This window comes from Neophocaena asiaeorientalis, unplaced genomic scaffold (assembly GCF_003031525.2).
Source record: "Neophocaena asiaeorientalis asiaeorientalis breed wild unplaced genomic scaffold, Neophocaena_asiaeorientalis_V1.1 scaffold134, whole genome shotgun sequence".
NCBI classification, from domain to species: Eukaryota; Metazoa; Chordata; class Mammalia; order Artiodactyla; family Phocoenidae; genus Neophocaena; species Neophocaena asiaeorientalis.
In genome coordinates, this window is record NW_020185339.1 from 12,418,708 (window position 1) to 12,432,084 (window position 13,377).

A 13,377-nucleotide genomic window follows, 5' to 3' on the forward strand; every position below is an offset into this window, starting at 1 on the left:
GTTTTCTCATTTTGATGATTCAGGGTAAATAGAATTCAGAAAACTGGAAAAGTGTGCACTTAAAACTTTGCATATGGCAGTTAAAGCAAACAGCTAGAGGCCAGACAACAAACCACTTGAGCTGTTTTTGTTTTTGAGTCATTCACACAGTACCTACCAGTCATGATGGTGGTGACACTTTATACTGTTATGTTTATACTCATAAGAATAAAGATCCCCTTCCATTTTCTTTTTTCCTTCCAGCTGTTTCTTATGATTATGTAGGAAAAGTTACATTTTACAAAGTAAATTACTATGAAAAAATGTAACCTCTTTTTAAGAAATCGATTTCTGGATTTAACAGATGTCAAATCACATATGTGTTCTGTGAAGTTTTTTTGCACAAAAGTTAAACTAGAATACATAAGTTCCATTTTCCTACAGAAGAGAGGCTTTGTTTAAATCTAAAGATTAAAAAATCCTGATATTTTTATGTCAGTTTCTCATATCTCAAAATATATAGAAAAAGGTAAATCTTAAGTCATTTTATATTCTTGATATGCAAATACAGCAAGGTCATAAATGTTTCATTTTCAAACATGATTTGGTACATGTCAACAAACTTCCACTCTTCATAGAAAAATACGTTAAAAATGAAAATTTAAAGAATCAACATTTTTTTTTTAAACTTCTATCTCTAGTTCTGCTTTCATAGCTTCAGTCTTCAAACATTTTTAAATATAGTATCTGTAGATAGAAAAGAATCCATCAACTTGCATGTGAAATAACCAGGCGATCAAATTGAAGGGGAAGTCTACCCCACTCCTCCTCTTTGGCTTACCTTAATTTGCACATTACTTCTTTAAGATATATCTCAAAGGTCTAACAAGAAATATCTTATACACTTCTCACAAAAGCAGAGTATTTTGATTGGGTCTCAAGAGTGTTCAGGAAGTTTTATTTCTAATGCTGCCATTATTCATTTAAAAAATAGTTTTCTCTGTTCTGAACTTGGTTAATACTAAGAATGTCTACATTTTTAACCTACAAGTGAAACGGTATATGGTTCCATTAAATAAGCTGTCAAAAGCTGGAAAAAAAAAGACTACGTTTTAAATTGTTTAGTCACACTGTTCAGTTGTAAAACTTTAGGTTGTTTTTCCTGTTGAAGAAATAATTTCACAATTTCAAATCAAAGTCAACACTGCAGTGAGGAGAGCTTTTCTACTTTATTACAAAGAGAAGAAGCCTTTATGTGGTCAGAAAATACAAGATTGATCTTTTTTTCTCTTCCTATGAAACGCTGCTGTTCAAACAGCCAGAGTGAATTGTCTCAGTTCACTTCTTTAAGTCCCATCACATTCACTTGGGTATGGATGTCCTTGGCTGCTGAAAATCTGGCCCTTTAGTGCACAGGGCGACAAAGTCCCCTGACCAGCAGTTCCAGAATGTCCCATTTTCATATATTGCATCCATGCACACCTCCTAAAAATGAGGTACAGCAGGGCAAACATTTTCCAAAATAGATGTCATATATATAATATATACACATTCGTACATACATACCTTTATTCATGTGATGTCCAAAAATTTAAAAAAAATGTACACATTTATTACAAAATCGTAACAAAGACTGGACAGTGTTTTGCTCATTCTGGAAAGATGAAGCTCAGTAATAACACAACCCTGGAAACCATCCAGAGATTGTGGCAATATCTTTCTTCTAAACAGTCATATATTCTTGCATTAAGCTTGGCGAAACTGCCTTTCAAAAACAGAAGGGGAAGTAAAATGAAGGAAGCAGACCTTGCTCATCTTTCCAAATGAAATACGAGAAGGATCTTCACATAAAAATGCACAAACATTTGTTATTTTATTACCAATAGTGCTACAATGAACAATGCAAATTTTGTGGTCTAATTCTGTTGAGTCTTTTGTGGGTTTTCTTTTTTACATTTTAGAAACTAAATGGTAAACTTCTTTCAGTGTACTTGCTTGTCTTTACAGACCCAAGTCTGTCTGCTGGCAAAAAAGAAAATAAATGAAAAAATTCAGACCCTGCTCGAACTAGAGAAAAACAAATTACAAATTTAGTTGTTGGGCAGCACATAATTAGTAAGGCAGGACCTCAAATGGTGACCCTTTGCGTAAGCCAATTGCCAGATCCTCAAGGAATTAAAACCAGGGTGCCTGAGCCACATCAGTTCTGCAGTTATGTTGAGTATTGTGCTGAGACAGCCATACCCCAAGAAAAGGGAAGTCTTTTTTTAGAAGGCTTGCTGAGCAGGGTTGTAGTTGAAGGTGGATGGCAGGTGAGGCCGTTCTTCTAATTTGTCATATTCCAGATGGAACTCCTATAAAACCAAATTTAAAAATTTAGATGATTTCCTTTCATTTGATCTCACATTTTTGTCAAAATATATTTACTATATGAACAAATAAAATAACTACAGGTATGAGAACGAACAGAGATATTAACAACTTTTTCCCGCTAAGTAAAATATAGCTTGAAGAAAGATAATATGCTGTAGTTTCTATCTGATAAGTACAAAAATGTAGACTTTCTGCATAAAAGCCAAAGACTAGTCATGAACATTTACTTTATGACACAAATTCTATGCATTTTTTTTTGCTCAAAAATAAAAGTTTGAAGGGAGCAATTACTATATCACTAATAAAAAGCATTGAAAATTATAGGATATTTAAAGTAAAGCTACCTTCAATGAAGTATAAAACTTAAAACTTTTCCATGAAAAAAGTTTAGAAATAAAGGTTTTTCCAATTTGTCTTATCACATGTTTTTTTTTAAAAAAAGCAAACAAAGTTACTCTAAACTTGCTATCTCGGGAAAACAATGAACTTAAAACTCACACATCTCCAGACTTCCCATTTCACAAACCCAAAAACCCTGAAAAGATGTAACTGCCACCCCAAACTAGACAGTGGTTTTGCTGTAGGGACATCTGAAGATGAACTATATAGCTCATTTTAATTAAACTTTCAAAACACTACATGAATTTTAAAATTTAAGAATGGTGAAGCAAATTCTTCATGATACTCCAAGATCAAGAGGTGCAGAATACGACTTTGTATATTAAAAAAAAGCAAACAAAAACATACCTTTTTAAATCCAAAACCTAGAGGTTCGAAAATTATTAATTCTACAACCTGAATTCAAGTAGCACAAACTATCTCAGTTAATCCCATTTAAAACACTATGAACCATAATATGTATTATGTACTAAAGAAAGCCAACAAGTAATGTTAGTACCATGGCTTAACATATTTCACCTTATTTGTCTTATTTCAAATTAATCCCACAGTAGATGTTTCCATTATTAAATTAAGTGAAAATTTCATTATTAAATTAAAATGAAAACCTAGGTCATGATTAAATTTTGAGATATAAAACCAAGTATTTAGAATTTAAGGATATTACAATAACAATTACAGAAATAGCAGGTATAATTTATCAGAAGCCTAATATGTGTCAAAACTAGAGACAAAGCTAAGTTTATTCTCATCTTTGTAAGTCTGTAAAGTAGATATCGTTATCTTCATATTTGCATTGGAGGAAAATGAGGCTCACAAGTAACTTGCCCAAGTTATACAATAAATGGCAGATCTAGGATTAGGATCCAAATCTGTAGTACACCAAAGCACATGATTTTTCTAGTATAACACATTATTTTTAATATTTTTAGCCCAAGATCCAAAACCAAAACTACTTAATTACACCCCTATCCATAAATAATGTTGAAAAAATTCAGTCCACTGACAAATGTTGATAAAGAAGGCACCCTGTGATGACTTTTAAAAAGTTCACTTTAGAGTTAACTAAGGCACAGAGCTTCTTTGCTTATCAGTAAAAACTAGCAAACACCAGAATCACCATCACAATCACCACAGCCTCCTTAATGCATTGTGCAGGCACCTCTCCCTCTCTCCCTACTCTGTCCAGGCTTTGAAAGAATTTTATTGCCTGGCTGAAGATAAATATCTATATTAGTGGAGGAAGTATCTTCTTGCTGTAGCATTCTTTTATTAAAATTGGCTAATTTTAGTTCTAAAGTATGTGTAGTTATTGGGTAAAAAGTCTATTTGTAACTGACAAATCATATACTCCACTAAGTTATATTTATATAAATTAAAATTTTCTTCAATTGTTTTATCCTCATCATTGTGCACTGGTAAACTACACTGTATAATCAGAATTTAAACTAGAGTAACTTCATCAATGCACACATTTCCCCCCGCTACATATTAAAAAAAAAAAAAGATCAGTTTAAACCTAGGGAGCATAAATATTTTAATATGATAATTAAGAAAATCTCAGACCTTATATATCAGATTCAGAATCAAATTTTGTCTCCCATTTTTTTAAATCATTTTTTTCTCTTCTATGTCTTCTTAAAAGACATAAAGCTTACAATCTCTTTGTTCCCTAACTCCGATTACTGATAGCATCTTTTTTACATGTTTATGTTATATGTACACACACAACACATACCACACACACACACCTTTGTAAAATCTGTAGGGGCAAGAAGTATGTCTGTTTTGTTTATCACTACCTACTACTGAGAATACTACTGAGCTTCCAGGCTCCCAGAGGGTGTGTAATTAATGGCTGATGAATCAATGAACCCAAGTTTTCTTCATTTGTTTTAGGAACAGAACATTTAAATTTTTTAAATATTCCAAGATCAGGTATTAGAAGTTCTATGTATGTATTTGCTTTAATGGAGAAAAGATTTTTAGATTACAGTTTAATCGTTTAAAGGCTAGAAAGAGTTCTAGGTATAAAAAATCACATTTATAGCAGGTTATGATATGATAAAGAATCCTAAGCATTAAAAATCCTATTCAGTGTTGGACCCACAAGGTGAAGTCAAACTGAAAGAGTTCTGAAACTTTTAACTCTTTAGTTTGAGAAAGCTATTGATAATGGGGGGGGGGCTTCTATCACCTAAAAATTCTCTGTGGATAAAATTATTTTAAAAATCTTACTCATTGAGACTATATATAACAAATTTTTAAGTTAATGGGATAGTGAATTATTCTAGCTAAATTACATATAGGATAGACCACACAGTCTGCTGACAAATCAAGATTATCTAAAAGAGAATAAGCAAATACAGTGTCAAAAATTTTATGTACATACAGGAAATTCTTTATATAAATAATGGGCTGAATCCTAGAACTCACAGAATTTTTAGGGGATAAGGAATACTTCTGATTTAAATAATCTAATCCCTTACTTAAAATTACACTTCTTCAATTCTCTGAAAATATTAAGTTATTTGCAAAAGTGAAAGAAAGAACCTCATAGAAGTGAGATTAAAGACCTGATTATGGTCTAGATCAGTTCAATACTTTTCAATGATACCATAACATCAAGTTATTACTTATAATACTAATTCATACTGAAGGCTTCTTATGAGTTGAAGCTATTAAATGCATGTTCTTTACCTGTGAATAATAAACCACAACCACTTTACAGATGGGGACTTTGACTTGGGACATGGCACGTCAATGGATTTTCTGTAGTTTGATGAAGTCTGTTAATAAATATACTATGGAACTAAATTTCTTAATTCCTAATCCAATTTCTGGAAAAACACTGAAAACATCCTTAAAAAACAAAACAAACAAAAACTCAGAAGCCTTTGTGAAAAGTTTATTCTGTGAATATAACACAACTTAAAAGTTTTAAGTCCATGAATTCTTTAAATATAATCAAAAGAAGTGAGCTGCATATTAATACTTGATAGAAACCAATATTTCTGCTTGCTTTCATCACTATGAAATGTTTGCTTTCATCACTATGAAGATAATTTTGTTGAAGAGTATCAGCACAAGTGGCCAGTAAATTACCTTAAGATTTTTCAAAAATAGTTTAATAATAATATTTCTCAAATTTTATTTTCCAACTTCACAGCTAAAAATTTTAAAGGTAAAAGTTAAGACAAAAGCTCAACTGTACATAGGAGAGATCAGATAAAATTATTATTTTATGCACACACACACACACACACACAAATAATTTTCTTTAACATGACATTTACCTGACTGAGGAATTGCTTTTGTGGGAAATCAGGGGCCTTACTGATGTTCAAGTTGTTTCTGAATATTTAATTTTATGGGGAGAACTTAGTTCTGGGAAATTGATTTTTTTCACTTAAGTTGATTTCTTCACAGATACCAAACTAAAATTCAACTAAAATTACACATCTATCTATTATTGCAAATACCTATTTCTTTTTGTACATATGTTTGGAATAATTGATGATATTGAGCAAAAAGCTTCAACTGAATAGAGAAAACTTCAGTCATTTACTATTAGAATTCTTCCCTTCCAAAGATACTCTTTCTCTCCTGAAGAACCAGGTTCTCAAACTATGAAGCCAAAGACCAGCATGATCACTGGCATCACTTGGGAAGTTGCTAGCAATGCAAATCCTCAGGTCCCATCCACAGACTTGCTGAACCAGAAACAATGCAGGTATGACCCAGCAATTTGCGTTTTAACATGGCCTCCAGGTAATTCTGATGCAAGCTAAAGTTTGAGAACTACTGACCTAACCTAACAATAATCAGAATTTTTCCATCTTGGAAGAACAGTAACAAGCTGTAATAATAATGATGATAAAAACAACAGCAACAAACTACCACAACTACTCTCCTATATCAAATACCCAATATATGCCAAGCACTGTACTCAGTGTATATGTGTGCCTGTGTAATATCAATTAAGCTACATGATAAATCAGGAGGCAAAAATCATTTTGACTTAAAAGATAAGGAAGCAGACATGGAAAGGAAACTTATACAAGGTCAAAGTATGAATAGCAGAAACAGGAGTTAATTTCAAATCCTGATACAAAAAACTAAGGTTTTCTACTTCACTACACTTCTTAAAGAACAGGTAACATACACAATGTCCTGTATACTATTTGTAATTAATTACTTATTACTTATTTCATGGATCTACCTTTTAAAGTCAAGACATGCATATTAATTAGAACTGTTAAAATAACTCAAATACAGTGTAGGGTGGTATACAGACTTGGTCTGAGAAGCAATGACATTTACCATTAGAGAAACATGCAAAAGTAGTAATAAAAAAAGATTTAACCTTTTGTATGTGTCTTCTTTTGGGCGTTTTTGCTGGGCTCATCCCTTCTATTTCATGTTTTATATGAAGTCTTCTTGTGATGTAAAATTTTGTAATAGTTATCTGGTAAGCATTTTACACTATCTTTTTAAAATGTTTTACTCTTTTATCAGTTTTGTAAAGCTGATTTAAAAAAAACAAAAACCCCAAGCCAACAACTAAAAAATTACCCAATGAACTGTCAAGAAATATTTTTTTTCTGTTTAAACTTAATAAAACCAACAAAACTAACTCAGTTTTTAATCCTAAGACCTATCAATGGAAAAGGCATTCAGAGAAATCCTGGAGTTACGAAATCTATGTGAGCTATATTTTCTTCTAGGTAGACTAAGTACATACATAAGGAACTAAACACAAATGTGTAATATGCTGTGACACTGATGCAAACTGTTCACATGGGACAGTTAGAAAGGTGTTTTTGTGAGGAAAATTTGCAAACCAAAACAACTTTTTCCACTGGCCTCTTTCCCCAGATATTCAGCATACTAGTCAAAGGAACAATCATGATTAATGCTTGCGATTTTCTTTCTTTATATCACTTGCAAATAAAAACTCAAGCACATTTCCTGCGAAGAGTGCAAGTGTTTAAAAAGCCTATATACTGGTTTTATATGAAAAAATATATATATTACATAAAAAATATATAAAAATATATTTATACTGGTTTTAGGACAAATCTCGTATTTGCTTAAAGTAATAATAATATAAGAATACATGACCGGGATTGCAAGAGGGTATCTTTATTTTACAACTGAGTAGACACAAAAATATTTCAAGTGTTACCAAGGCTTGTGAAAAATTACAAAATTTCTTACCAAATTCAATCATTTTCCTAAACTACAGGTAAAATGAGCTGTTTCCAGATACTCTCCTAGAGTTTAAATCAAGCCAAGGAGGTGGAGACCTTTTAAAAGACTCAGCAAATATCTGGCACATTATTGGAATGGATGTACTGGTACATATAAACAGATAAAAGAGGACACTTCTTTTTAAAATCTAGATTTATAGTTACACATTTGCACATGGAAAAAAATATACCTTAGCTACTTTCCTCCAGTTAAGACAGTCAAAGAAGTAATATGTTCCCCTCTCATATGTATTGGTTTTCATTGTTGGCTCCATGCCTGGTGCCCTGGTAATCCATACTCGTTCTTCTTTGTGGTATCTCCAATCACGGTTAAAACTTCAATTTTTAAGAGAAAAAGACAATTAATTTTTTCCTGTGGCTCACATCAAACATTTTCTACATTTTGTAAAGCATTTTTCAGAAAATAGTCACACATAAAATACATAAATATTGATGCTTCTTTTCCCTGATTTTTATTGTTATTAAATACAACCTAGTAAAATAAATATAGGAAAAGACTTTCTTAATTTGCCCAAAAACCACACTCTTTAATTAACACACACATCTTTATTTAACTGAAGAATTTTTTTATGCAAACAAAACGAGATCTTAAAAGCTCTATGAGCAATGTGATAAAAACTTTGGCAGACCAAAGATCACTGTGTTCCAGAAACTTCACTCCTTTCTTGTTCTTCTTAATATTCAATAGAAATTAAGATACCTATTAAAACAAACAAAACCCCCAACTATTTGTATTATTTTGTAAGAAACTAAATACAAAGCCTATTTGAATTAACTACATAAATTCACATAAAATTTGTAACTATGCTGAAAAACCTCCATGCAAACAAATACCTCCCTATCAATACAACGAGGGGTTATTTTAGACATATATTTTATATATATTTATAGTCATAAATAAGATATGAGACAGAACTGCCAGTGATGAATGAATGAATGACTGATGAATTTATTTACTTATGAATAAATTAAAACGAACAGGTAACAATTGCTATCTTACAAAAAATGAGGGAAAACATGGAAAAAAACATTCTCAATTGAGAAATAAAAAATCAATTTATTAACAACACAGTGTTTTACATTTTAAAGTATCTGATCCAAGGCCATTTATAGAAATGCTATTAGGAATATTATAAAATACTTATTAAATCTATAAAAAGGTCTCCCAATCATTACATCGTAAGTTTTTAGTAACAATTCACTCTACAGTAAACATGATTAATAGAATAGTCTATTGGTAACAAAATGTTACCACCTGGACATATAAAAAATGACACAAAGTTTTTATTCTTAGAGCATTAGGTAAAAACAAAAATGCTCAGAAAAACAATGTATTCAATGGACCAATTTCTTAAGACTTAATTTATTTAAGTTGGCCAATAGGCTTCTGATAATGAATGTGGACTTTATCAATATTTCAAAATACACAAGAAATATGCACACTGCCTTGCCCATACAATGCTTAATAAATATTTCTTAAATGATGAAATTCACTGTTATTAACATATGTGGTTCCACAAGGAGTAAGATGAACCACAGGTATGAACCACACCTTATACTTCATATTTATAAAAATTAGATTAATCATACCCATGAATCAAATTGATTCCGTCTTCTTATACATTTACAGTTATTTAAATTTGAAATTGTTTTTATGTATACAGTGATTATGAAGACATGGTAATATAAGGTTTCAATCTAAATTAATTTTTATTAAATATAAAAAACTTAGATTTCTTGATGAAGAAATAGTTCCATTTTAAAAACAAAGACAAAAACTACAGCCACCATCATTTTAAAAAAGAAGTTTTTAGAATAAACAATATCCACTATAATACAAAAGTTTTTAAAAATACTTTGAACATACAGCTCTACTGCAGCTAAAAGTTGTAATACGTCTCCTCCATTCATGTAATAGAGATAGAAGAGAAGGTCTTCTCCGTATCGACCAAGTTTTATTGCAGCCAGCTGGAAAAGAAATAAAATTATTCTGAAATGTAAAATGAGCTTGAAAATCCTAACATATAATTGATTGCACTAAAGTAAAAATGGAAAGATAAAACAGAAACCCCTCTTTGTAGCAGACAACTGTTATTACATGATTACAGAGGTATTAGTTATATAATTCTAAAGGGAAGTTTTATCATTTAAATGACTAAAGTCATTTAATAATTATTTCTGATACATTTATTTTAGGTACTAATAGGGGAAAAAAGCTAAATAAAAACTTCTAAGTAAGACCTAACACTGTCTTACTCGAGGTGTTTATTAATACTCAACGTGGCAATAGTGGAACACTGTGTTGCTCAGAAATGCAGGACTTACATTCAAGTCTTAGTTTCATTACTGACTAATATGACCATATTCAAGTTATTTAATGTCTCTGAACTTTCAGTTATAAAATGTAGTCAATGACACCTATAAGGATTACTAAAAATGTATATGAAATTAGGTGACAATGTGAATGCACCTTCTGTAGAGTGCCTCACAGAAGACTTAAAAGAAATAGTAACTGAATCTACATCTGACAGTGATTCACAAATCGATCATGTATTTTTAGCAAATCACAGTTAAGTACAAAAATCATAAAGGGATACTTCTTTGTTTAAATGGATGATGAAAAGATGACTGCTTTACATGTCGCTCCACAAAGCAGAAACAACTGCCTACCAAACTATCAAACACAAGTTCAATAGTCTCAAATTGTCACAGTAAGACAAATCTTTATTAAAAGCTCACTGAAATGAAAACATTCTTCTCTTTACCTAGTCCTGTATCTAAATGTTTAACTGTTGTTACACACTCTCTGAATGTTACTTTTCTCTCCATTCATATTATCCCCATTCAGGCAGCAGTCTTGAATGTGACAAATTCTCCTAAATTATTATTTCTTAAGCTGGCATAAGAAAAGGTTCTGGAACCCTCAGATAATTGGAGCAAAAAATGAGTGCTATAGTGGAGGTGGCAGCAAATCATACAGTCCACAGACAGAAAAAACTAGCTCTATCTCGTACTTCTTGTTTTCCATCTACTCAAGTATTAAAAGACATGTCGAGAAATACGTGTATCTCTTTAGTTGCCTGTCCACAACATCGACAACCGTTTGGCTACACAACTGCATGGCACAGATGCAGAACGCTGTCATTTATATATATTTATATTACACATATTTATGCACGTAAGTATAACACAAATATATCATTTTTAACAAACTGTATCTATCCTTTCACATAACCAAAATCTAGATACCATTCTAACAAAATTGAACTCTCAGTGCTTTCCCCTAAAGCAAAGGTGTTATTTTCTTTCTCAGGAAAAAAAAAAAAAAAACAAAAGATTAAAGTTCTAATCTGTTAATATTATTTTATAACTAGAAATTCAGTACATAGAAACATAGAAAAAGATTACACAAAAAAGTCAAAGATTACAGTTTTAAAACATGTATTTTTTCATTAAAAACATTTTATCTGTAAACATAAAACATAGAAAATTAAAACATAGAAATTAAAACATTAAAATTATAGACATAGAATTAGAAACATAGAAATTAAACACAGAAAAAGATTACACAAAAAAGTCAAAGATTACAGTTTTAAAATATATATTTTTTCATTAAAAACATTTTATCTGTAAACATAAAATGAGAATATCAGAAGGAAATTCATCAAATTTTCCAAGTTACTTTATTCCCATGAACTGCGGTTATGATTGTACCGTTACTAATAACTATAAGAAAGATTTTACTGGTCCTAACATTGTTTTTAAAATATTTTTAAAATATAACCCAGACCTCATCAAAACACAGGATTATAAACAAAAATAGAAATTAAACTATTACATATAACTGAATGGACATACAAAAGCATACCCCTGAGACCACTGTTAAATATTTCAAAAATATTATGCTGTCTGAACTGCAAAACAGCACCTGAAAATAGATAAGTTCATGCTGAGTAGAATAATAAACTACACTCACCTTATCCCTAATGTGAATGTTCGTTAAGTACTCAGATGGAACATGGAAGTCTGGATAATAAAATGAAAAAAGCCTTATTAACTGATTCTCAGTTACAAATATATTTTTTAAAGGTCTGAACAAAAATAGATTCTCCTACCTATGTCTTGAGGTCGACAAGGTGAAGATGCCCAGGGTGATGCAAATTTGGGGTAGAGATTTCTGAATGAGGGAGAAAAAAACCATTCTGAAGTCCGAAGTAGGAAAAGAGATTTCTAATTTTATTTCAGCAAATCAGGAAAAACAATGACTTCAAATGTAAAATGAGCATCTTTAAATTACTAATATCTTTTCTTGGTTTTACTATGACTTATACAGCAGGAAACTGAAACAAGGTTAAAAATACATACATACACACACATATCTGTATATGAATTATTACTTCAACTCAGAATGCTTTAAATTCATTAATACAATGAATTAAAGTACAATTACTTTCCTATTTATATGGCCAGAGAAAAAATACCAGCAATTATTAAAAACCAAAGCTCAAATTCAGCAAACATTTACTGAGTGTCTATTATTATATGCCTGGCACTAGCATGCTTATACATCAGCAAACATAACAATGATCACTGATAACGTGAAACTTACTTTCTGGTTGAAGATGGTGGATTGGGAGGGAGGCACACAAAAACAATTTACGTAATACATAAATAATATTCCATGTTAGTGGTGGGGTAGGGAGGGAAGATTAGTTGCATAATTAAATAGGGCAGTCAGGTTAGGGCACATTTAGAAGGTCACGTTTGAACAAAGATTTGAAGGATATGAGGGAGATAACCATATCTGTTATCTGGTAGAAAACTACTCTAGTCAGAGGGAACTGCTAGAGCAACTAATGCAGAGTTATGACTGACATGTCTGACGTACAGCAAGAAGGCCAGTGAAACTGGAACAGGGTGAACAAAGGGAGAAGCTGTTAAGGTGTAGGTAGAGGAGAGACACAGATCATGCCTGTACAGATTAGTAGGCCTATCAAGATTTTGGGTTTTTAATCATAATAAAACTGCAAAACCTAACTGTGTATTGAGCAGAGAATGAACTTATTCAAAAAGGATTGTCCTGGCTGTCATAGGAACAAAAGATTATAAGCGGCAAAGGGAGAATCAGGGACACCTGGTGATTGGCTAATGGAGTAATCCAAGCAAGAGAAGATGGTGATTCAAACCAGGGTGGAAGCAGTTAAAGGTAGTGAGAAACAGGGAATTCCCTGGCAGTCCAGTGGTTAGGACTTGGTGCTCTCACTGCCAGGGCCCTCAGGTTCGATCCTTGGTGGGGAACTAAGATCCCACAAGCTGTGAAGTACAGCCAAAAAAAAAAAAAAAAAAAAAAAAA

The 13,377-nt window shown here is 31.5% G+C and overlaps 1 protein-coding gene across 5 annotated transcripts in view; it reads right to left on the reverse strand.

Moving 5' to 3' along the window:
- Window positions 1-1,189: 1,189 nt before the first annotated feature.
- The window catches only part of CNOT2 (CCR4-NOT transcription complex subunit 2), a 110,961-nt gene continuing 98,773 nt past the window's right edge, over window positions 1,190-13,377 (reverse strand). For all 5 annotated transcript variants that reach the window (XM_024736975.1, XM_024736976.1, XM_024736978.1 and 2 more), the window contains 5 exons: window positions 12,140-12,201; window positions 12,001-12,050; window positions 9,892-9,992; window positions 8,195-8,339; window positions 1,190-2,333 (listed from right to left, as the gene is read on the reverse strand). In XM_024736975.1, coding sequence (XP_024592743.1) covers window positions 2,247-2,333; window positions 8,195-8,339; window positions 9,892-9,992; window positions 12,001-12,050; window positions 12,140-12,201 — 445 coding nt within the window. In that variant the 3' untranslated portion in view covers window positions 1,190-2,246. The remainder of the gene's footprint in view (window positions 2,334-8,194; window positions 8,340-9,891; window positions 9,993-12,000; window positions 12,051-12,139; window positions 12,202-13,377) is intronic.